Here is a 26813-nt window from a genome sequence, read left to right on the forward strand (position 1 = left end):
TTTGCACATTTCAGAGTGAAAGTGCTTAGGGCCTACGAGCACCAAAATCGAGCCCTGCTCAGGAGAGAGCCTGTAGACTGGCGGAGAGTTTCTGACACCTTGCTTACTCATCAGGTTGCATCCACACTGCCAGCAGAAGCACCTGCACAGCCTTCGGAACGGCTGTGCTTCAGGGATGCCCTGCCTAGCCTGGTTGTGGAGGAATACCTTCGGCAAACAGCAGAGGTCAGCTGTGGCCTTGGACCCTGCCTCCATCAGCCCTGTAAGCAGTGAGCTGCTCCACGCCTTCATTACATCTGACATGTAATTCATTACCAGCAGTCTGCTTTCAGCACCCACAGAGCCGCCTGGAAGCACCAGAGGCTAGCCAGACCAGGGGCTGTGTTCACAGGGGCGCTGGCTTCACACAAGCCCGACAGCGCCTGCAAAAATCATTTCATTAGCCCAGTGACAAATGACACCCTCTCCAGTCAGTCACAATCTAACTGGATCATTTCAAATCTCTCCGCTGAATGGAATCCAAAAAAGTGGATCTTTCTTCCTCCTCATCCTCCTCTTCTTCCCTGAGAAATGTCAGGTAGCGGTCTCTTCATCCTATCCTCTTCCTCAATTTTGGAAAACTTCAAAAAAGCCAGTACAGATTTATTCTTGTGTTTACATCCTACTTCTACGTTCTGCATTTTCATGCTTGTGGTGTTAAAAGTTTTTTAATTAAAACCTGCTGTAAGGTCAAGAGTAAGACCTTCTTGAAAAACATGTTTTAAGTTAGTTTTTGCTAGATAATTTACAAAACATTAAATGCAATCAATGATTTTATTAAGGTTCACACTACAGTACACACCAATGTATACAATGCCATATTGTATATACAATAAGTTAAAAGAAAGCATGTAAAATACTAATAGAAACAGAAGTGGCAAAACCTTGTGACCTTCCTGTTGGTCAGTGCAAATTCAATCATAGTCAGCCTAAGACACTTATCACTTATACACATACTGTACATTACACTGTAATGAAATAAATACACTTAGATGCTAACTTTAATGAGCTTAGATCAGTTAGCATACTTGAATTCACAAGTCATAACCTCATTTAAATTCACTATTATTGATTAGCAAATGCTGTGAGATGAAGAATGTGATGCAATAAAACATCCTAATGATTGAGAGGCATGAATGGCAAACAGGCTACAGGGATCACACAGACCAGACACTGCAGTTCAAGACTTGTTCAGCTCACAGTGAGGACAGACCTATTTGACACAATCTTCTGGCATCATTTCTGAGCTCCTGCTCACAAGCTGCTGACCTGAGCACCCTCTATTCCCTCGCTTCACATCTTTTCACAGAAAATCAAATCATTAAGGAGAGAAAAATCCATATATGGAGTTGGAACTGCAGTCATTAAAACCGAAGGGGTAAAAAAACACAACAAGCCCTGGCCGGAAAATCACAACACACAAGGCTGGGACAAAAATTTCTGATTAAGGCATTGGTCTCTCTTGGTAACGCTTGGTAGATGAATGATTCGGCACAGCACATTGAAATCCTCTTTTTGATACTGAAAATGGGATTTTGGTGCTGACCCTTGGAATCTGGGGCCTCCTTCTCCTGAGGATTCCAGAGCAAAGGAAGCATGTTAACCCAGCCCGCCTGCAGCCTCATGCTATAGATGGACATTTCTGAACAGCAGCACCGGTTGCCATGGAGACACCGGCTGCATCAGCAACTTAGAGGCTTCAGCAGAGGCTATCTTCTCTCAGCAACCACCCCCCCCACCAACCTCCACCCTTCTCCACTCCGCAAACAAATCATTACTGTGAATGCAACACTTGATGATGTCACCAGTAACCATGGAGCCCAGAGTGCAGGTCTGCAGTGCCCTTTCGGCTGCAATGTACATCCTTCACGCATGACACTGAAAAGGAAGGTCTCTGTTCCTCCAAAAACTGTCTAACCCTGAGGACGGTAGAGGGCTCTCCACAGCAAAAACACCTTAGGGGGTCCATTCTTCTGGAGAGGAGTTTGCACCAATGGTTTCACTGCTATTAAATATTTAGCCATCAGTGCTTCTTCTCACAAAAGAAAGCTAGAAATGCTGTGTCCTTTTTTATTCACACTGATGGGATTTTTCACATTGAAACCATGCTTAGCAGCTACTTTCCCACCTCCCCGTGTAGCCAATGAGAACACTGACTTGAGGGCTGCCTAGTTCCAAGATAGGATTGCTGTACACAGGTGATTATCACATTTGTTAGTTGCACCTGTTATTTTGTTCCATATTAAAAGCCAAATCCTACAGGCCCTGCTGTCGTCTCCTTCTTGTCGTGGTCCCCTCAAGAGAACATGACTCAAACTCAGCGATGAACACAGATCTTAACAATCTAAAAGGGGCTGGTTAGCTTAGTGCATTTCACCTCAAGTGACCTGCAAGGCCACTTCCTTAAAATAATGCCTCCCATCATTAATTGATCCACGTACTGCACTACCGCACACCGCAGAAGCAAAGTCACTGTCTGACACAATTCTGATACAGTATGCCCACTGATAAGGTACAGGCTCCTGAAGAGTGCAGCTTGGCATGTAAAAGTGGGAGCACAGGCCACATATGTAACTAATAAGTTATGGCTACTAGCTAGTAAGAACGTAACCAGGTTTGCTTTCACTGTAAGGATCTGCTTCCTACTGTATATCTGCTACATGCTACTCAGTGCTGGATGAAAAACAGCCATTATGCAGTCTCCTGTATTCCACTCTCTCTCTCACGTCTGCAGCATCTTCACTGTTCCTTCATCAGAAATGCACAGTGCAGCACCTGTGGCACTTTATATGCAACTTGGCCATGACAAGACATCCACAGCAAGGCACTGAAGAAACACAGTACTGCAAATAACTGGAAATAAAAGGTTTTGTGCATCAGGATTACATATAGGCCTCCTACAAGGTTTAACTAGACAGGTGCTGTCTCCTAGAGTTTCAAATATGCATCCTAGATCATCAATCTCTGTAACTGCGCTCCGACAAGTCCTAGACAGAATCTAAATGTAAACTGGAGAAGAAATCAATTACATATTCTCCACCATCGTTTCCCAAGTGCTTTTAGTCTTCCAGGGAAAAATCCTTTCTTTGCAAACGGCTTTGTTTGTCTTCAGTGTCTTGATTTCTTTCACAAACAGCACCTATAGACCATTAGCCAACGTTGTCTGAAGCTCCAGACAAGTTTAAGATAATATCATCACAGCAAATTAGCACAAGGCACGGCCGCATCTCCTGGTGGCCTCAGGGGACTGACAACAATTTAAGAAGCAGTGGAAAAAAAAGGGAGCTCATTCCCTTAAAATAAAACACTCAGGAGAAGGCACTCCACGGGAGTGTGTATTCTTTGGAACGCTAGTTAGTCTGATGTCATGAAAACCTGACAAAACACACTGTTAGCTTCCAGTGCAGCTCTTCTGCTGATGCAAGCTTCAATTGCCCTCCCCCAGCGCTGCAATTCAAGAAATCTGATTAAAAAATCTAAAAGACTGGCTTTGTTCCAGAAAAACAACAAGCAATAACATTCAGCAGTAATTTAATCACCATAATCTCTGCAGATTACTCAGTGGTTTTCGTCATGTAGTCAGAAATAAGCTTTATTACTGGGCAATGCTGTTAGAACTAATCTGTATAAATCTGAGCCTCTGGCTTGCATTATTTAGGTGAGCTTTATTCTAAATACCACACCTCACTGCAGCTGTGTGCTAAATTAGAACAACTGGAATAAAAATGGGATTGCAACCCAGCAATGCTCAATATCAACTCAACCACCTATGCACAATGCAAATGACACAGCATGCGTAGTCTTATGCTTTACATATTTCTCTAGCTCAGGTGTACATCCTGTGGTCACTAGCGCTCCCAGGCCTAAATCTTTTCCTATCCTGCTAAGTTAGGGAGAGGCAAATCCCAAAGGCATTTATCCGCAACTAAAGTCTGTTTTCGTAGCCTAATCCACCGTATTGATCAGAGCATTACCGACCAGGTTTTAGCCTTTGTTTAAATGCAAGCCGAGGAACAAAAGCCTGCATTTACATGTAATCATTAGTTTGGTGGTTTTTCAGAAAGACTCAAGTTACAATTTGAAATAGATCAGCTTTTGTGAAAAAAAGAAATGTGGGTCACACCAGCTTCACTCACACTGATTAGTCTTCTGAAATAATAGCCATCCCCTCCCCTGCCTTCCGTACTGACCTGTAAGACGCTATCCCAAGCTGAGCCACGATCAAGCAGCACAACAGACCACAACAGGAGCCAGCCTTGCTTACCTGTATCATGTAGAGCTGTGCAATGCGGTACTCCTCCACACTCATGGGCAGAGGGATACGGTATTCTTTTATCAGCATGTTGAGCACGGAAGCCTTGCTGTGCGGTGTGAAGAAATCCGGTCGGCTCTAGAAATGTTCTATCAAACCGCTGGTGAGATGCTCATTGAGGAAACCTGGTGGAAGGAGGGAAAAAGACGATATTTAGAGCTCTGGTAGAATTCCAGAAGCCATGTTACAACAACATGAGAATAATGACAGTATCAACACAAACAGACCTTTTCTGAAGATGAAACTGAGTCCCTGTACTAAACCTGCCCCACCTTTAAATTTTATACAGACTAAATTCTTCCAGCAATCTTATGACGTAATTCAGTTTTACTGCGATTCCTACCAAGACACCCTTCCTTTTCACTGAAACAAGCCCTGGGACCCAGCAAGCCGATTTCATTTTTGTAATGACAACATGTTGTCTACTGCACCCTCCTTTTATTTCTGATCATCAGCAACAGACAGAGAAAATCTATCTTTGCATTTAAAGATAAACACTCCTTACTTTTCCAAGACTATCGGTCCATCAAACAACTGTCCCCCGGGGGGTCCAACCAGGCCGAATACGAGAAGTGTCCCCAAACCTCAAGTGCTGGAAGCCTTGGTTTCCAACCATGCATTTGAACTCCACACTCATGCAAGAGGTTAGCTCTTTCCTGATGAGGAAAACCTGGGAGCGCAACTGCTGCTGCTGAGGTGATGAAGAACGAAAAGGCACTTTCCAAATCATTAGCTGAATCACATGGTGAGCGCCCTTAGTCTAATACGGATTATCCTCGGTCATTATAATACCGAGGAGTCCTGCGCTCAGGAGTCCAGAGTTTCTCCCACCCTCAAGGTATGGGAAAACTGCAGGCAAGAGCAGATCTACATTTTGGGAAGGACAGCAAGGGCAGGGAGAGCAGCGCTCTACAGAGAAAAGCATGTTCTTCATACACAAGGTGAGCAAAGGGACAGCAAAGAAATTTAAAAAAGCGAGCAAATATTTTTTTTAAAGACTCAAGATATTGAGCTTGCACCATGAGGGTACAATCCAGATTCCATTCCGTTTTCAACCACAGTTTCAAAAGTGTATTCTGCTAGCGCAGTTACACTGACACACATTTAGAAAGAGGGAGAGGTCACAGTCATTTAAAATGTGCTTGTACACAGCTCTGCTCCCTGACACCGAGCTGTAATATGTGACAGATGGGGCAGTTAAAGATCTAACAGGCACAGTAAAAAATGTTCATCTCAAACGTCATGAGCTCTACACAAAGCATGCTTCCTAAAAGATGTGCTCTCCAGTAGTCTATCTGAGTCTATCAAAAAAGGATCACTTTTTTCTCTTTGATCTCAGGCCATCTTTCAAGGAACAGTTCTGATGCCTGTGGTAATTTAATTAGTTTTTCTTTGTACTGTCAGAAGCTACTTTTAAAGGCACTTATATAAAATAATTTAATCTTCTCCTTCATCTTCTTATTGGAACATTCCTCCAGTCTGGCATTCTTTCAGCATTCAGGGAAAGAGAACACTTACTCACACGGCGTGCAAAATGTAATTTACTCTGTACCTGGACCCCATCACTTTCTGCTGACTAGAACTTCTCTCTTTGCACGTCACTAATTGGTTACCTGGTGAGACTTGGTTAAAGTGAGCAAAGGCTGCCCAGTGAGACAGACATACCCTTGTGTGATCTTTGAAATGTCACTTTACAAAGACCGATTCAGCTGTTAAAAACAATCGCTTAGAAAAGAATAAAAAAAGTTATATTTTCCAACACCAATGCTTTTCTTATTGGTCCATCCATTATGACGTGTGCTGTGCCTGATTCTTTTTAGCTCTATATATATCACCATATATATAGAAATCATATATATAGAAAGAAAGATATATCAACCTGAAGCTCACAGCTGGCAGCCCACTGAAGCTCAGTAGGTGTGAGCCTGGCCATGGTAATGGAGGGGAGACCTCCTGGGAAAGCTAAGGTTGCTGCTGGAGGTGGTGTTAGTGGGACCAGTAGGGAGCCAGTATGGTAATGGCGCAGTATTAAAGTTATTAAAAATCCCAGGGCATTTGTCGAAAAGAGTAGGGGTGTTACCCTGGTATCCTGGTCAAATTGCCCCCTGGCCTTTACCAGTCATGGCCTCCTAATAATCCCCATCTCTGAACTGGCTTCATCACTTTTTTGTTTTTCTCTCCACTGGTAGATGGTGTGTGGGGAGTACTGGTGGGGGGGAGTCCCTATTACTTGTAAAGCACTTTGAATGGAGTGTCCAGGAAAGCGCTATAAGTGTATGGATTATTATTTTTTTTATGTGATTTCTTCAGTTTGGTTTTCCACTTACTCCAGCTGCTCCCAAAATCCATTTCAAAGGCGACTGACAAGGAAGTGAAAGGAGGAGGCACATCAGCTTAGCGACACAAAAGGAGAAAGAGCACTGCTAAAGCCCAGGGTCCATCCTGGGTGATACTGAAATACTTCCCTGCTGCACTCTAATAGCAAACAATTTAAGAAATAAAAACAGGGAGAGATAAGGAGCACACACAGAATATTAAAGAATTGTAGACATGCAGAACAAGGTTAACGAGCTATGGCTATATCACTTTCAGGAAAAAAAATGAAAACACTCAAATACGTTTCAGATTCAAAAAATTGTATAATACTGAGAGGTCATTTTTCACTCCTTAAGTCTTCCAATGGGCAACACGTAAATGTGGACTGGTACTGACTGCACAGTAATCCCCTAAATACCAAGAATGTATAACACAATCTACATAACATTTCCAAAGGGCCTCCCTGACAAGAGAGGAAGATTATAAGCTCAAAGATGCACTAATCGGATCAGTCCTGACACAATTAAAGCAAAACAAAGCATTCCTCCGAAAAGCCACTAAGACTCTGTGACTTGTATGCCTGTACTATTTACCTTACACAATTATGTTCGGGAGCAGAGACATTTTTGCTTTCCTGTGCAAGTAAGAACAATGGAAAAAAATATTTTTCTTTCTTAGCACTGACTGTACATCTCTCTCAACTCCAAAGGATTATGGAGTATTACAAAAAGTAAAATGAAGTAATGTTTATAACTGAACTCCCACTGTCCAAATACATACTGGTGTGTTAATTGACCTTAGTGTAAGTTTGCGTGTGTTTTTTTGTCAGTGTGTGTGTCCTGGTCAGGGTGTATCCTGCCTTGTGCCTGTTGCTTGCTGGGTTAGGCTCTGTATTGGATGAAGTGGTTAGAAAATGGAGGTGGACTTTGGACAATAGATACAATCCAGTGGGGTTTTACTTTTAAATTAAGAGATTAATATTTCTCTTTGTCAATTACTGTGATTTAGTGACATCTCTACAGCACCAAAGACTAAATATCAACTTGGCATTAGCAGTTTTATAAGTCCACAGGCAAACTAATGGAACTTTATTCTGTAGCATTCTGGAAGCGTGCAATTACAAGCCTGTGTTTCTCATTGAGATGTTTTCCGTATAGTATGCAGGGATGTGCAAAAAATATTTGAAATATTATCACTCCCAGTGGTACAGTACCTGCCTCGTTCATAAAACACAAAGAAGAAATAATGTCATTTTCTACACTATTAATAACTTTTAACCTCATTATGAAGATTAGACATTGCTGGCAGATATGTTATTTTTTATCTCATTGCACACTGCAGAGTCCAGCTCTGCTGTATGCCGAGGTGACGATTAGGAGATTTTGCGAAGTAGGCTCACAGTGGCGTAAAGAATAAACTGGGACAGCACACTATGGGGAATAAAAGTCTAAAAAAGGAAAGGTAACAGTAATTAGGCTATAATTCAAAATTAAAATAATTAAAAATGATGTAATAAAATGCTAAAAATGTACAGCTTGAACGTTATAAAACCTGACCCCTTATCTGACACATCTCAGACTTGAGCCAGCACAAACCATTTTCAGTGTTTCTATTAATGTTTAAGTGAGCCATTAAGGAGATGAACAAAACATGTTTTTCCATCATGTTTCGGATATTAAAAGCCTCACAGCTCTTAAGTACCGTCTATGGTTGGAAAATTGTAAAGTCTGAAATTTTCCTGCACTGTTTTTCCTGACTTGACCTCCAAACCCAGCAGAAACAAGATCCTGCAATGTTTGAGACTGCAGATTAATCCTGTGAATATTCATCTCTGCTCCAAGGAGCTGTGGGCCGAAAAGTTCATTTTCTTTTTCACTCCTTGGCTATGAATTATAGATGGCACAAAGATACTCCGAGCGGCAGGCCATTAAAAATTCAAATTTATAATATATCAGTCACAGACAGTTTCTAGACAGTAAAGATTAACAGATATTTGTCTACTGAATCTCCTCAGGTCTTCTAAAAGCATCGATTCTTCCTTTTAAAGAACTTTATGAAGCAGAATCAAAGTTAATCCTCCATTCCACACCAGGCTTAAAAATAAAGTGTGCCAAGTGCACTAAGCCACAAAGAGTTAAAATGTATTAAACTGCTGCAATGAATGTATTGCACCTTTTCTAGATAGGTGCAGTTTGAAGAATTTGTTTCGCAATATATGTAATTATCATCAGTAAATCACAAAACCACAATGAAAAGAAATCATTCTTTCAGTGAACATGCAACTCTTGCCTTCAGACACATCAAGGTTTTGATTAATATAGTACTTTTCAACTTCAAAGGTCAAGCATCACAATATCCCTCTCTGATCCTATACAGAAATGGTGCTGCAGTTTGACAGATACTGTTTATGTATCTAATGGAAATCATGGCCAGCCATGAAACACTGTTTTAAGCAACATTTCCTGAAGTGTTAATGCTGAATAGTTTTCTGCTGACGCGCATACAGCGAATGTCACTGTCTTTTTTCATGAGGTCGTTACATGCAAGATTTATGATCTATTTGGCAGCTGGCTCAAGGCTGCTAGGGTGTAAATACACAGCAGTCCCAGTGTGCATTAAGATGTCCTGAAGTATGAGGTCCTGACACAGAACAATGTGACCATAAAGCACTTTGATGGACAGAATGTAGTGTCTGCTAAGCACAGGTGTCCCTATCTATTAGTCTTCTGTACAACATAGCATCACAATATCAACTGCCTTACAGATCAACCCATACTGTATAAGTCATATAAGTAGAAATGGGTACGACACGTGAGTACGTATAAGTTTATTGTAGCAATGCTTCCTTTCACGGAAAATATTTACACACAATGGGATTTAAAAGTCCCAACTGATTTCTCTGCAGCTACTGTGTATAAGTATATTATTGTTGTAATGACTGTTTTATATGTGGTATGCATATACTGTTTTATTACATACGCACAATTATCTGCTTTATACATTCAGCAAGGATGATGAGCGAGATATTAGTTATAGAAAGACGAGACGTAATTCAAAGAAAAAAAACACTTTTTATTTTTGTGTGGAGAAAACCTGAAAAGCATTTTTTTTTCTTTGAAACGAAGGACATCTTTGCGGAATGTGCACCTTGAATATGACAGAGATTTAATTTTTTTTAGCGGCACGCTAAATTCTCATCTGGCTGTCTGGCACAAGGCTGAAGGGTCCATTCTCCAGTCTAGACCTTTTCTGCTGGCAGGGCCTTCAAGACATCAAGGGTCAATGGTCTTAGATGTTGCAGTGTACTAATCACTGACCTAGTAGGTAATGACAGGGTTGAGCAGCAGGAAGGAAAAGCTTTGTCAAAATCAAAAAAGACTTTCTACAATGGCTGGTAGCATCTTACAATTCACATCACACACACCACTGCACAATTCACTGCCCAAAGTCCATTCACATTCTACACCTCTGGAGTGAAAATGGATGGATTACAGGTTTGACTTGCCCATCCAAAAATTAAATAAACTACTGTAGAAAGTATATTAATACTAGACACAGTATTCCAGCCTAAATTACTGTAATACTGTAGTACATTATAAATACACATTCTCTAAGAATATTCAGATTTAATTAAAAAAATCACCTAAACTGCTCAAATCAACCATATCATCATATGCTTAACCATATGATGAAGTAACCTCTGATGGCCTGAGACTTGGAATTACAGTTCATTTATGTCATGAAATCTTGCACTTCGGCAACATGGCAACAGTCCACACAATTTGATAGCTCTTGAAAAGTAATCAGCAATTGATTTTTACTAGCTGCATGCTGCCAGAAGCTTTCAGTCCTCCACCAACCAGGTGTACCACTAATGTGAAGGCCAGAGGTCAGAAGATGAGGCAATTGGGGGTAACAGCACTACATTATGCAAAGCAAGTTTAGCGCCTACAGGACAGCAACTCTCCACTTGGGAACATAGTGATACCAACCACACCTGCTCTTGAAACATCTTAACACTAGCCCACTTAGAGGTGTTTATATAGCAAATACATGAGAAAGCAAATGAGATACAGAAGCACCAAGACATCACTGTAAAAAGGCTACACCTCTTTCAAACACTTGCAAAATTTCAGCTATTGCTCAAGAAAGGTTACACAGACCAATTACAAAATGCATGCCTAGAAAGAAACGGGAAGAAACAAAGTATGAAATGAGTGATGGTTGAGGAGAAAGAACAGCAGATCTATCCACCCACTACACTACTTCCTCCACCTGTGATCATTTTACCAGGTAGCAGGTTGGGAGTTTGGTCACAGCTGTGCTCACTCAGCCTCTCCTGTTCTTACTATCACCACTGAGCAATGCAAAACCACGGGCAGGAGGAGAATCAAGTCCCTTTAAAATGAGATCATTTCAGGTTTCGTAATGAAATAAGGGGGAAAGAGAAATTTGCCAAAGTGTTCCGACTCCCTGATTCAGACAGGGATTAATTTAAATCAGAAGGGAGCACTCATGTCTGAGAGTGCCGCAGAGAGCCTCTTCTGCTGGCTTCGACGTGAAGAGGGGCTGCTGCTTTTTCAGCTCCACCGATGAGCGGGCGCATGCAGTCATATCAGTCAGTGGAGCTTGGATATTTCTGAACGCCATAAAGAACCAAGAGGTGCTCGTATCTTTTGTCTTTTTCCATCTCTAAGAGAGGTTGTGAATTACCGATGCTTCAGAGACTTGACGGAACCACGGAAAATACCCACAGTGCACCAGTCGATATGCATGCACAAGCACGCTGTACTACACAGCGGTTTTGAACTTGATCCTTTTTTGCGTTTCCTCGTCACAACACACGTGCCTGTTCAGCTGCCCGCTCGAGGAGCTCCAGTTATCTGAACAGGGTCAACAGCACGGCACCTTTGCTGAGCTGCTGCAGAAACCAAGTGTCTTCTGTTACTGCACTCAACCATGCAAGACATGTAGGCGTACAAGCATCTGCGCACCTGGCACAAAGAGCTTGTTATGAGAGGAGGGATTACTGTGCACCTCGGTGAGCAGCAAAACAGCAGTGCTAAACCCCTTCGTCTCGGCCGCTTCAAGACAGCATTCCCTGCCTTGCCCCGGCGTTAATCCTCTCCGGGACGGCACTGCCACCAGGCTGGACGGCCGGCGAGTGCCTTGATCCGTCAAATACCACTTCCTCCTCCCCTTTAGCCTTTTCCATATAAATTCAGACATTTCACAGGACGACCTTTTCCATATAAATGTAGACATTTATAATTCTAAGATTTCACGGGGACTCTGTAAATGTATCTATTCTTTCCGTTATTTATAAATGAGACACAAGACAACACAAGTGTTAAAAAGCATGTGGGAATCTCAGCATGCATCTGCCATACCATGGGATTCTTCCAGAATCAGCAAATATGCGCTAGTCACATGTAGGGCAAGGTCTATCTACATACCACTTTCCCTTAGGATGCATCCGTTGCTTTCCCAAAATACCTAAATAAAATACCCCCCTCACCCACCCACATCAACAGCAAAACCTCAACGGTGCCAAATCCAACCTACACACACCTCTTGTTTTTGTGGGATTCCTGGGAGTTCCTCTCTTGCATTTTCAGGAAGGAGGGGAATAACTTTTTTCAGGATTTCTAGAGGAGGCTGGTCGAAGGGATCAGCCCCCCACTGCATCGAGGCTGAATGGGAGTGCAGCCCTGGTCACACAGATGCACCCCCCAAAAACATTAGGACTGTAAAACGTCCTCATCTCAATGCCATTTACAGCAGGCAGCTCAGCGTCATAATGGGTTTTCCGTAGGAAATGCTTCAGAAAACCTGGCTATGGAGATGTAATTTAATCAATAAAAATTATAGACAGACTAAAGGGACAATTTATAGAACAATCTTTCCAAACTTAGGCCCAGCCAATCATAAGCATCAGTTTTTTTGGACACCCTCCACCTCCCTTCATATTTTCATCTTTTAAATGCAGAGGAAGAGCAGCCCCACCCTATCAAGCACGAGTTAATCCAGCTGCTGTCGTGCTAAAGCTAGACCATGATGCATTGTAGCCTCACCCTCACGTCACTGGTCGCTCCCGTCTTCAAAAATAGGTGTGGCAGCTTGCTATGCATCAGTGGGGTTGAGACTGCATGCGTGGTTTATTTCCAAAACAGTGCACTCATACAGCATGAGAAGAATTGAAGGAGTGATAAAAAGTAGTATAATTTAGCACATTTCTATCCTTTTTTTTAACTTCAGAAATCCAGTTCTATTTTGTTATGTTCCTAGATCTGGGGTAATTATTGGTCACACACTGCTCTAGTGTAGCTGAAGCAAGCAGTGTTTGTCAGAGGCATAGAAGAAGAAGAAAAATGCATATTTATGGAAACATTTAATCAATACATAAAACCATGATCCCCTTGGCACGTTCTGCTCAATCGCTGCCTACTAGAATAAAGTGAAGTGTGTAGGCTGAATTTGGCACCAGCGCTGCATTAATCCACACAGAATAATTAAAACTTCCATGAAAAAACAGATCCAAGAAACAGTAGACTTAGTTGCACTCTTTGTAGAAATGCCAAACAGCTGAAATGTATTTTTATTTTATTCTGCAATAATGGGGAAACATTTACGGAGAATAAACCTACAATGAAATTTGTCATGCACTCATGATGAACACCTGCTGACACATGCCTACAGTATTTACAAGGAGGAAAATAAATTAATTCATTTCCAATGGTTCCTGTCAAGTTACACCCAGGTTAGACAATTGTCTTGCTAAAACAAAGCTTCTGCCACATCCCAAAACAAATGCGGAGAACACTCTCCGGAATAACAGAAGCTGTGCTGTAGCTACACTGCGGATTCTCAACAAACACTAGCGTGCATTTCAGCCCTTTTCAAACATTACTGTCCTTCTCACAGACCGTGCTGTATTGCAATACTGCTCATACACCCCTACTGTGCATGCCATTGTACCGCACTACAGAGGGTCTGTGTTAAAGAATAGAAAGATTGTTGCAAGCTAACCTCTGCATAAAACAGAATCCCTAGTCTTACTGTTCTTGACTCTAAAAATAAAGGCTAGTTAAGAAACTTCACCATAAATCTTTTACCACAAAATAGAACAGAAGGATAATTCTGTGCTGTCCATTCCACAGTGTTTCCATGTTCTGTATCATCCCATGTCATCAGAAACAAGGTAACATATCTCATATTATTTTTCTTCAGGGAAAATTACCACCAACTGCTACAGTGTCGGTATTATCAGACAAAAGGCTGTAGATCTCCAGTCATGTCATGGCAAAGCAATTTTAGAAAATGCCCCCTACTGCTGTAAAGCGCGTCCAGAGCACCAAAGGCTATTCGATGGAAACATTTCAGGCGCCCATGCAAGACTGAGACAGAACGTGGGTTTGAGGGAATCAGGCTGATGATCTTGGGAAAAAGGCTGTTCACCTGGTGTGAGGGGTTTTCCCAGACCACACAGTGACAGGCTGTTGACAGTGCAGGGGAGGGCTGATGTTGGAATAGCCCCACACCCTTGACTAAACAATTTCAGCAAATATGTTTGCTCTGTCACGCCACCTTAGTTACTGCAATTATTTGCTAACCGGCACATCATTTTCCTAAACAGTAGGAGGACTGGAAGTGTTTTTGTGTTATGTAAGAATAACTGCAGCAGAAGAAAAAGCCTTGCTCCTCTAGAGAGTCCTGTATTTAAAGCACAAAAGAACTGTGAGAACACAAAGTATATTGATAGCATATATAACAGAGTGCTCTTTTATATAAGAAAACTCACCGGAGTTTTGGAAAGCACTGCTGAACAGCAGGGCCAATTTAGCCATCAGACTGAAAGGTAGTTCTTTTCCTTTGATTTTCTTTGTGGTACAACAAGGAGGCAAAAATGTGCTCAATGAAAAGTGGACTTGAAATGAAAAATTTCCAATGTAAAGCAATTTTCTTCCTCAATGAGGATGATGAAGACAGATGCTGGGGGAGTCCATGTGCACAGCTTTGCCTTTTGAAAAGAAGAAATTTACCATGTCTCAGGCTGTAATGATACAGAGGCTTGGTGCCAGGGAATAGCACTGGTTGTTGGCCCTTATTCATAAAGGATCTGGAACAGATGATGCACTGCTTACATTATGTGAGAACGTGGGTCAACATACCCACAGGCAACAGGCTGCATTGTGATGTCACTGTAAAAAGGCTCAGAGCCGTCTGTGTGACGTGACCAGTTACCCAGCCCACACTGCCGACTCCTAGCAATCAGTAGCTTCAGTTAATGTGTGCCATTAGCCGTTAAAACCAGCTTGGAAAGCGTTACGGGAAAGGAACATGCCAAGATTGTTATTCAAATTATTTTATCAACTCTAAAACCATAAAAATCTCACATTGGACTGTGTAATCGAGTAAATCCATACCACAGCTAGATTTAACTCTACAGTGAAGCCAGACAGCATGTGAGGGAAAAATATTTAAAAAATCCTTTCCAGTGATTTGGCTATTACCAGACTGCAGCTGTTTGGCTCCTGTTTGCCAGGAAGGTAATTTAATTTGAATCTATGAGGCATAATGGCAGCTCAGGGATAAAGGTCCCTGTTTTGTTCAGCTACAGTACCTGCAAGCTCACCACAGGATTGTTCTGTTTGTTGCAGTCTTGTGTCAGTAAACCTCGTATTGCAAACCGAGCAAATCCCCACACCCCCTTTGGAATTACATTTGCGTTGCCGTGTTACCAAATAAACGCATTTGTGAACTCGTCACAATGCTTCCCTGGCTAAAAATAGCATCGAGGAGCTACGTAAATCGAGGGCTGCAAGGGAAAGAATGAAACAAAGAAACAACACCCTTCCAAAACCACTTCGCTTTTTGTATGAGCTAGAAGGGTACGTGCCCTGCGCTCTTGGCCACGTTTACAGTCTCCACCTTTTGTCCTGAGTGGCAAAGGGAAGATTTTCAACATATTGATTACAGATATAAATGCGCAGATATGATATGCATACAGTACACATTGCTAATTTCTGCTTTCATAAAAAGATGCAAGACAGAAGGCTTGGGCATAAATAACAAAAACCTTTAGAGAAATGTGGTACTTTTTATTTGAGCCACATGTTGAACTGGCAATTTGTTATGCCAATGTGGTTTCAACACATCACTGTGGGAATGGTAGGGATGTGGACTGTGCCAGCTGACAGGCTCCAACCGCTTGGCCAACCCCTGGACACGGCTGGACTAATGACGATGGCCAGAGGTGGACTACAGGGCTCACCCTGCACCCCTGGTCAGTACTCCTCCGGTTGCATGGGCAGCCTGCTTCACAGATGTCTTTATTTCAGCTGTGTAACCTTCCAGCAGTCAGAAAGAAGCTCGGGAAGGAAACTGACAAGCCAAGTCAGAACCCTGCTTCACACACTCACTTTGCAGCGTAAGAGGCATCATTTGGCACACAGAGAGAGCTCAGCCGTCCTACAGTAATCTTATGGGTTTTGTCATGTTAAGTAAGTAAGGCCAAAACCAATGTGATCCTCCGGGGTTTACAAGTTGATCTAAAGAGGCTGAAATGACCCCTCAAGGCATTCACAGTACACAGTTCTGCTTATGCTTCTTTACTGACAGGGTTCCTTTCACAGCTAGTAGCTGTTCACCCAGTGAACAGACCGCTTATGTCTTACAAGAGCAGTTGTAGTTAACATGCCTTTTAAAATATTACCCCCCCCCCCCGCCCCCACTCTCTGCATCACTGCTTTTTAATCAGACAACCAGGGGACGTCACCCCCGGCACCATGTTACCAGTGAGGAGAAGACACAGCTGTGAGGGCTGGCCCACCTTCGTCTGGCTGCAGAACAAGCCCCTTTCCTGAACCCCCTGCGTCGAACAGGCAGTAGAAAATGAAACACGACTCCGCTCTCTTGCTACGTCAAACGGTTTCGTCACACTCGCTGTGTATTTCCACCAGGCCAAAACAAAAGCGCGCTGGAAATGTCTCCGAGCAGGAGCAGGGTCAGGACTTGCGTGTGGACCCGGGGAAGTGCCTTCACAGAGGCTTGCAGACAGCAGGCCACGACTGTGACCCCTGAGACCTCCGACATGACGGAAAAGTACGATAGAATTGGCTACTGCAGATGTGACCGGATTTAATGCACAGAGGATGCTTGTTTTAAGAGATGCCATAAATGAAAGGAAATAGGACCTGGAAGCTAGTAATCTTCTAAATAAATCCCCCCCCCCCCCAGCAAGAGTGTTTAAACAACACGGTGCATCTTACACTCTACAGCTTTCCAACTCTTGATCATTTTTATTTTTTTAATGTCATCTAGCAAAGGGTAGGAGAGAACATTGTGCTCGCTGTATGCGTTTTGCAATTGTCTAAATAAATAAAGCATCTTAAATAAGAATCTACCATAATAACTGAAACAAATGAAAAGACAGCACACTATTGTTTTAAATGAACATAGGTAAAAAACAACAACATTTGTTTCCTTCCGATCAAGATTCCTGGTCTGCAGGGTTTGGAGATGATGGATGCATAATGAAAATGCGCTGTTCCTTTTCCTTTTCCAAGTGGTCAGAGACTGGACCGTCAGAGGCTCACCCCCACAGATGAGCTCACTCTCACTAAGACCAATCCAACTTCCTCAGACCCAGGGCTCAATAATAATAATAATAATAATAATAATAATAATAATAATAATAATAATAATAATAATGTATTGCATTTGCAAAGTGCCTTTCACACTCCATATACTGTAGGAGAGGATCTATCCAGCACTGAAGTGCAGATCCACCTGGATGAAGTGCAGCAGCCATTCTGCACCAGTAGCCCACCACACAGCAGATCAGGAGAAGTGAGGAATTACTTGAATTACTGAATTAAGGTAGAGCTTTGGTTGCTACTGTTCGAGTACTCCTTAGGTCGTTCACAGGGGGAGTGGGCTGGGACAAAAAAAAGTGTCGGGCGCTCCGGCTCAAGGAAGGCAAAAAAAAAGGGGTCCCTACTGTGCAGACACTTCCCACACTGCCTGCTGTCATTTTCTCCCAGCTTTCTTTCCCAAACCACACTGCGTTTTACAGGGCTTTGAAAAGCAACATTCACCCACCACAGACCAGAAACCATAAGAGCGCAAATAAAAAAAAACCAGGAATGATGCTGTGCTGTTCAAGAGTATCGCAACGACAAAATGCATGGATTTAGACAGTCATTTCCATGGCTTCCAGGTGGGCGTAGCATGAAATTGCTTCAGACTCGGTTAGATTCAACAGTTACTGGTACTAAGAATTATTGTGAAGTAAAACCCCCCTTTGCTTATTCCAATCAAATGTGGTCTTCGACAGGAGCCCCATTTGATTCACAAAGACGTTTGTCACAACATCACAAGACACACTCTTTTTAAGGAGAGAAATGTACCGGCATCATTGTCATGAGAGAGAATAAATGCTCAGGCTGGGATTTATTTTTCAGAAAAGCACGCTAACTTAGTAATCAGCCTATCAGTACCTTTCTGTCTTGGCCATGTCATAAGGAAGGAGCTATTTTATGGAGGCCTGTCACTGCAATGCAAACCTCTTTATTGTATCTTTCCTAATCCCAGCTGGGCTGCTTGTGTGTGACTGCCATTAATCTGCACATCAGATACTTCCATACCATTCCATGAGTAACGACTGTGCATCTGCCTTCTTAGATCATTATCTTATTGCCCAAGACCAATCAAATACTGCACATAAGCAGCACCTACATACAGTATATAGATATTCTCCTGAGCAAAAAAGGTAAGAGGAGTCATTTCTGCTGCAGATAACCCAAAGCGCACAGCAGATGAAGGAACAGAACAGCTTGAGGACCAACCAGTGTTCCAAAATGTGACCTTTAAAATGTCACCTCAGATTTTCCACTCACATCAAGCCTATTTGCTGAAGGCTGACCCTCACTGCTGACACAGAGCACTCTATCAGACGGGGAGCTGAGAGCTGAGAGACTGAGGGAGAGTGAGGAAGAGAGAGGGAGTTAGCCCAGAACGGGGAGCAAGTGGAGACCCAGCTAGAGCAGCTCGGGGCTGAGAAGCTACCCACATCACCAGATCTTAGCTTCCAAAAAGTGGAGGGAGCCCGGATTACAAAAGCTTTCTGGAAACCCTAACAGCATCGGGGGAAGCACATGAAGACGGCACATTAGTCTGTATCATATGAATCTCTGTGCACTTGCAGTGCGTCGAATCCCACGGTATGTGCAAGAAAGTAAGATTTAAATGGGGATGTTTTTGGAGTAAATAGCTCTGAACTGGTCTGTTTGCTCTCTGGGCCTTTGTGAGGAATGATGCTGGATACTCAACAAGTTCAATCAACCCTAGAGATCAGAGGTCAGGTTAAAAAAACTGGAGACCTGCCCAAGGAAATCCTGGATATCCAATTATTTTTTCCCATTTAAAGAACAGGCTGTATCTGTCGCAGACACTTGTGAGATACAGAATTACTTCTCAGTTTAACTAGCAAAACCCTGCAGGATATATTAACAATTGTTGGAAAAGGTAGGCTACTGTACACACATTATTTCAGGAGGATTTTAGAAAATAAAGGCATTTGTGGGTGTTTTATCCGCACAGCACCTTAAACACTGCAGCAGAGGTATATTAACAGATCAACACAAATCCTTTTTCCCATTTTATACCATGAGTGCATTGATTACTTCCTGGAAATAGACTGGCATGTATTGGCAATTGAACACTGCACTGCATTCATTGAAAGAAAGTTGCAGAGAAACCACTCCCTCAAATATTAAATGCTAAAATCTGCATTTACCTACTGATCTGACCGTAATAAACACATATCGAACTGAAATTATATCAGTGATAATCAACATAAATATGCACTGAAACAATTATTCCTGATCATCCAGAAGGTTTTTAAGACCCCAATACCAGCACCGTGCAATCAAAACCAACTGATGGCGAATATTAAAAAAAAACAACAAATGGAATAAAGCAAACAAATCTCACACCCACAAAATTTACTCTTTGTGTCTAAGTTGTGTCTCAACTACACAGAAGCTGATGAAAAGGGGAGGCGCGTTTTTATTCAAAGAGTTGTGGTAGTGTGGAAAGGGGTACACAGCCATGCCAATGGTGCCGACACCCTGGCTTCTCTCAAGAAACTGCTGGGCGATCAAGTAGCTATGAAATACCACATGAACTGAACGGGCAGCACTGCCTCCTCTCCTTTGTAAACATTCTTGTATTCATACAGTGACAGGAAACAGAAACACCAGAGAACATCAGACTGAGGAAAGGATCCATTTGGAACTAAGCTGATGTTCACTTTTTGGCTTAAGTATTTTCTTAATGTTTTCAATTAATTTTATTTTTTACACGCTCTACCTGGATCGAATGAGCAATATTTTGGAATGACACTGGAAGGAATTCAGACAAACACAGTGCTCAATGGTAGGTTTTATTCAAACCATATGGACCTGTCAACATGCCATTAGCTACCAGAAACGGAATTTTCCAGCACCTAAGGATGTCAGTTTTTTCTAATTACTCCAAACTCAGAGGGTGCATAAAAAAACATTTCATGTACCTGTTCATTTTTCTATTTTCATCAGTGATGCAGTTTGAAGTTCGTCAAAAAAGGGAGAGCAGCCAAAGATGTAAAACTGACACCCACAGCTCCCAGTTCCCTCACTCACTGGATTTAATGGACAAACAGAAACAAGGAGCACCTTCTTCCGTTCAAAAGGGCCAAGCACATCGCTATTTCTATCCGCATGTTAGAAATAAAACGGGAATCCTGTCGAAACATTGTGTCGTATTTCTCCAGAAAACAAATGTGCTTGTGAGTGAAAGTCTGGTCGCCGTGGCAGCGTTAATATCGCCCCCCTTAAAACAATTAAGCAGAAGGGGGGGGTGGGCATAAGGTCCACTACTGAAGGAAGAATCACTAAAAACTGCTGAAGTGATTCATTGCTGTGCTGTTCGAAATGTCAGGAGTACGCCTCCACCCCCAGCACACACACACTTCGTCTCAGTGTACTTATAGCCAACACTAGCATGATTCATAAGAAAATAATGATAGAAAGCAGGTTTTGTGTAAGTATCAAGGGAGGGGAGAAACGGTGATCAGAGCATTCGAATGGTCCTATCGATTCTGCGTGTCACAGAGCAATGCAGTAATCTATATTTTCTGCAGACATTTCATTTCCTCACAGGTGCCTGGCTCACAACTGATCGGCATGACATGTTTTAAGTCAGCTCGGTTCACATCTTCCAACCACAGCTGTGCCCAGAAAACCCACAGAGAGCACCTGGCACTGGCTGCATCGGCCTGGTCGCGTACCGTATCTTCTTCTGTTTGCAATTTCTGATCTCAATGGTAGAAACGGGCGAAGGACATCATCTCTGCATGCACGCCTCCATCTGCGGTCTCATGTTATATGAAATGCCCATGAGTGGAAATGTACCCTGCCTTGCACAGGAGGAAAAAAAAAAAAAAGGTCCTTTCGTTACCTCTGATACATCTTGGGGAATCTTGACTTGCCCACATTTTCACGCATTCCATCTGGGAAGAGCGCCTGCGTTTGCCCCTCTCTTGTGAGACGTCCGTGTAGGCGCCGACGGATCTCTCCTGCCCGGCTGCTGTTTTGTTATTGCAGCTCGTCGGGACCCGCATGCAGCAGTACAGCACAAGGAGAGCGCGGTGCGGTGCGTGCTTGTCAGCGCAGCGAGACATCGAGTCAACGAAAAGGAGAATTGATCGCGCTCTTCCCCTTGGTTTCTCCCTCTCCCTCTCCTGCTCCTGCTCCTCGGCTGGAACCATGAGATGGAGTTGCCATGGAGAAGGAGGAGGCTGTTTGCACTGAACCGCTTTCCGATTCTCCAGCCAGATGATACGCCAGAGGAAGACAAACCTCCGGCTAATCAGAGCGGCTCCACGTTTTTACTGCACCCACACCCTCTCCTCCCCTCCCTTCCCACTCTCTCCCTTTTCAATATGCTAGCACTGGCTGTACGATTGTTTACCACGCAGGGCCTGTTGGAGAAGGCTCACGCACATCTGCACAGGACAACAAACACATGTAATGCGCGGAACACGCAGTCGTTCTGTTCACCTCGATCACAACAAAAGACGTGAAAGACAAAGGCTGCAGGGCGGAACGCTCAATTTAAAAGCCTACCTCGGCTAAAGAAGCATAAAATAAATGAGGCAAGGAATACTTTTTTGTCTATTTTAATAATAATAATAATAATTGCTTACACTTATATAGCGCTTTTTCTGGACACTCCACTCAAAGCGCTTTACAGGTAATGGGGACTCCCCTCCACCACCACCAATGTGCAGCATCCACCTGGATGATGCGACGGCAGCCATAGTGCGCCAGAACGCTCACCACACATCAGCTATCAGTGGGGAGGAGAGCAGAGTAATGAAGCCAATTCACAGTGGGGGATTGTTAGGAGGCCATGATTGATAACAGCCGATGGGGAAATTTGGCCACGATGCCGGGGTTACACCCCTACTCTTTTCGAGAAACACCCTGGGATTTTTAATGACCACAGAGAGTCAGGACCTCGGTTTTACGTCTCATCCGAAGGACGGCGCCTGTTTACAGTATAGTGTCCCCGTCACTACACTGGGGCATTAGGACCCACATGAGCAGCAGGGTGAGCGCCCCCTGCTGGCCCCACTAACACCTCTTCCAGCAGCAACCTTAGTTTTTCCCAGGAGGTCTCCCATCCAGGTACTGACCAGGCTCACACCTGCTTAGCTTCAGTGGGTTGCCAGTTGTGAGTTTTTTCTGCAGGTACATAATTTGAATGGATAATTAAGGCTATGGCCGGCATGGAGGCGCGGTAGTTAGCACTGCTGCCTCGCAGTGGGTTCCTTTCAGATCCTGGGGCTCTATTTGCATTAAGTGTTTGCGGGGTTTGCAGTCCAAAAACATACTGGTCGGTTAACTGTCTTCTGGGGAAAGTGGTCCTGGTGTGTGTGTGCCTCACTGTGTTTGTATCTATCTGGCCTGTGATAGACTGGCGTCCTGACCCGGGTGAACCCTGCCTTCCACCCGCTGCTTGCTGGGATAGGCTCCAGTTCCCCCACGATCCTGAATTGGAAGGAGAGGTTAGAAAATGGATAGATGAATGAATTACAACCATATTGCCTTTCTTATGTCAAAGCCAAAAACAAAGTGAGCCCTTTGCGACTTCGACCTTTGAAAATGTGAATGTTACTGTGTTTCTGGAAGGCCGAAGCTATTGGAGAGTTTGGCTTGATATTTATTGTCCTGTCTGGTAACAAACAACTTAAAATGTTGCTCATCAAAGTGTTCATCAAAACATGTTTTATTTTGGGAAGCAAGACAAAAAGATTACATTTCAGCGTGGTGTAATAATGCTGTAAGAGTATGCTGATTAGCACGACAGCAACATGTTCACTGTGTTGTTTTATAATGATTCAGGGATGTTCAGATCGCTTTAATGCTCCGTACTTTGAAGAGGTCAAAGAACAGGGACAAACCAAAGCCAAGAGCAGGTCAAAAGCAAATCACCCAAGAAATGCTAGAATGACAGACTGTCCCTGATGAACAAGCTACAAATACTGGATATTAAAAAATATGGGATCCAAGACAGGAGGTCACTCTCAACAGGAATGTTTCAGGGTATCAGAAGTAAGGCATGCGTGATGGATAAAACCAAACAGTAATACAAATGTTAAGTTTGAGGACCAGTGCCACAAAGCTCTTCAAACAAGGACCTAACAAAATGTTTTGCTTAGAGAAAAAGGCCCAGAGCTTTACAAATTATATTTGTACTACACATAGTGTAAGCATGTGTACAGCTTTTTCCCTTGCTCTGTATTCGCAGATAGCTCCTTTTTTTGTCATCATACAAATCCAAACATGCATTTCACACAGCCCAATGGACCACCTGCTGTTTCTTATAAACTATTCACAGAGGAGCGTTTGTGAATTAGTCTAGACTAGAGTGTCAAAAATTCTATTCGAGAATTGCCTCTAATAGATATCACACAAAGGTCAGCTCGCCACTGGATATGTGGTATATATCATTATAAACGAAATGAAGAACTTTTAAAAGAATAAAGAGATGCTGCATTTGTCATAGAACAGCAAAATCAATTGTACGTAACACTGGAATTTGACAAACAGACTAGATCACTGAAACCCCTGAGATTTTGCCTAAACATGAGGTGGTGTTTTGCAACCCCACCGATCTGATATCAATTTTCAAAGCCCCCTATTTAATTTCAAAATTAAGCTTCCCGAACCTTTCCAAAACTTTTGAAAAGCTCTTGAGAACGAACTGAAGCTACAGAGCCTAGGGTAGTCACAAAACACGAGGGCTTTGTATTTTCGGCTGGAAGAACGATGTTTCATTCGCACATGGGGAAAACGTTCTGAATCAACAGCCACTGCGTTCATTTTACAGAGCAACCCAACCAACGTTTCTTTAAATGTCGAACGCATCATAGCTGCACATGGCAAAAAATGGAGGACAGAACCTGCAGAGGACCAGGAGGCGTGAGGAGAACCAATTAAAAGGCTTTCTTATTCTGGGCACCAGCTGCTTTTTCTGCTCCTCGTTCAGCAGGACATGTTATTTAAAATGAAAAGACTTGTCAGCCGCAGTCTGCGTTCTGTTCATTTCTGGCCTTATCAAAGCCATCACCAGATTTCTGTAACAAAATCACAGCTCCAGCCTGTAAATGGCTGTTAATCGAATCCAGTTAAGTTCCTGTCTGGCTGGACACTGTCAGGGCTCCAAATGTGGTTTCTTGCCTCCAGGCCCTTTGCTTACTGCCCTGTGGCATTTTGCACCCTGCGCCCTACACCATATTGCAACTTCGCCACCACATTTTTTAACAGAACTTTTTTTTTCTCCACAGCCCAGGCATTCCAGGAGGGGAAACAAAAGCATTTCACCACCTCAGCCTCTAATGTTTTCACAAAGCCAGTGTAGAAGCCCGAACTTCAGTGTGTGACTTGGGTGTGAGTAGGTAACGTGCTGTCTTCACATAACCAGTTCCAAGGGCAGATCATTTGAATTGACTTTCTGTGCTGTTATTCTTCTGCTTCTACTCCATTATACTTCTACTCCATTATTTTGCTCTTCTTTTACTCACAGAAACATATCCCAGAAAGAAAAACAACTACACACAGAGTCCCAATACTAAAACACTGTGCAATATAAAATCAGCTCCTCATAAAAAAATCTCATTTGCTTGGGTGAACTCACAGACAACAAAGCAAAAATAGAAATCAACCAAAGCCATTCAAAAACAGTCCCATCTGGGCTTCGAACACTTTACAGCCTCACTCTTAACTTCCTCTTCTGAAGATTAGTGTGCTATTTGATCGAACGCCGGGATCTTCCTACATCCCACAACCACCTATGTTCTGCACAGCATTCCGCAATCATTTCCTTCAAAACCGACAGTCTAATTAACAGAAGAATTAAAATGATATTAATAATAATGACAGTGGTAGTAATTATACTCACATTGCGTTGCCAGCGATCCCTGGTTCAATCGCAGCTGTCTTCAGCCTGAGAAGAAAATGTGAACAGAAATCAAAAGAGGAATTCACTTTGCCTTCATGTTTTCAAACAAAGTATACTTGAATTACCTGAGAAAACAATTACAGAGACAATTATAGGAATTGTGTGAAGTTGGCAACATATTTCCGACTGGACTTGTAGAAGGTTTTTCTCCTCACATCAATTCTCAAGCAAAGGAATACAGTATGGTGGGAAGAAAGGTGACATTTCTTTCATAAATCCTGTGTTCATGTGCTCTGTGCTGAGGGCGGTCTCAAAACTGCTGTTCAGGCACTTTTTAAAAGCCACGGTTCACGCGAAGATGGAAATTCTGACATAAACACATCCTGTGCTCGTACTCCTCCTCTCCCTGACTTGACTTTCTGACTTCTCTGATCAAGGTGACTACTAAGCTTGGGAAATACACCGGTACTCAGCAAACGCCATCCTTTCAGATTCCATCATCTACATGTGCCCTTTAAATCAGCCACAACTGTCAAAAATACCGTTTGAGCCAGAATGCATTTACAAACTGCCACTAAAAAACACAGGGCAATTTTGTACAATTAGCGCCACTATAGATAAAGATGCTGACTGGGTGTTTTCCCATTATCATGGTTCTGCAGCCTATTTGTCATTGGAGGTGTCATTTCCTCTACACCGAATACGTCAGCAACGATCAAAAGGCAAAACCTGTACACACACTTCCAACAAGGGCTTGTGTTCTGCGACAGAGGTGTGCTGGAAGATTTCAGACCTCAGGCACCATGTTCATTTTCAGATCCCCCTTCTTGACTGACAGAAGAGTGAATGGTGATTCCCAACTCTTGAAATTACGCTAAGAAAAGATAAAGATTTAAAGAAAAAATAACATGCCCCTTTTTTACGAGACAAGAAAAAGCCAGCTTTACTTACAGACCTGCGAGCTGATCAGTGTGTCGCTATACTTGTTTGCTTTTAAATTACTGTAATAAATCACCCGCCATGGGGATTTACGCTCAGATAATCAGGAGCCATGTGTTTCTCCCTGTGCCACCACTCAAAATGATTAAAAAGATCATTCTGGAGTTTAAACGTTAAACTACAAAAGAGAGACACTTATTTTATGAGTTACAGGGAAGAGAGAGCATGAAACCCCAGGAATTGGCTCTGAGCTTTTTAGTTACTCATCTGCTTGGCTTTTATGCCTCTTTGAAAAGACTTGCCATCCCAGAACAGATCCGATCTGCTGCTTGTGTCTCTTCCAGATGATCCGATAGCTGAACATTAATGGGTGCTCAATGAGGAATAAGGAATGTTCTGTGTATTGAAATTTTAGAGCACGCATCCATAATATCACAGAACCACCTATTACAAGTAATTCCCCTGGAAGCCTGACACAAGAAGGATTTGGTCCTGGGTGGGACACTTTCTTCACCCATCAGGGACATGTCCGAGAGACAATTTACCTAGTGAGCATATTTCTGGAAGGTGGGGGTAAATAGAGCAGCATTTTAAATTCCCAATCAAAATTGTTTAAATGGCTATATGCGCAATTTTAAAGTTTAAGCCAATTAACCGTAAATCAAGCAAACTGGACAGTGACAAATGTGCTACAGTT

The 26813-nt window shown here is 42.8% G+C and overlaps 1 protein-coding gene across 17 annotated transcripts in view; it reads right to left on the reverse strand.

Annotated features, from left to right (window-relative positions):
• LOC102685831 (membrane-associated phosphatidylinositol transfer protein 2) overlaps window positions 1–26813 on the reverse strand; it is a 104009-nt gene that overhangs the window by 47960 nt on the left and 29236 nt on the right. For 15 of the 17 annotated variants that reach the window (XM_069181909.1, XM_069181908.1, XM_069181913.1 and 12 more), the window contains 2 exons: window positions 25178–25222; window positions 4304–4476 (listed from right to left, as the gene is read on the reverse strand). In XM_069181909.1, the coding sequence (XP_069038010.1) occupies window positions 4304–4381 (78 nt within the window). In that variant the 5' untranslated portion in view covers window positions 4382–4476; window positions 25178–25222. Of the gene's footprint in view, window positions 1–4303; window positions 4477–4856; window positions 5043–21169; window positions 21603–25177; window positions 25223–26813 lie in introns of those variants that run through there. The other 2 variants (XM_069181906.1, XM_069181907.1) reach the window with 2 other exon arrangements.

Source organism: Lepisosteus oculatus, chromosome 22, assembly GCF_040954835.1.
Source record: "Lepisosteus oculatus isolate fLepOcu1 chromosome 22, fLepOcu1.hap2, whole genome shotgun sequence".
Lineage (NCBI taxonomy): Eukaryota > Metazoa > Chordata > Actinopteri > Semionotiformes > Lepisosteidae > Lepisosteus > Lepisosteus oculatus.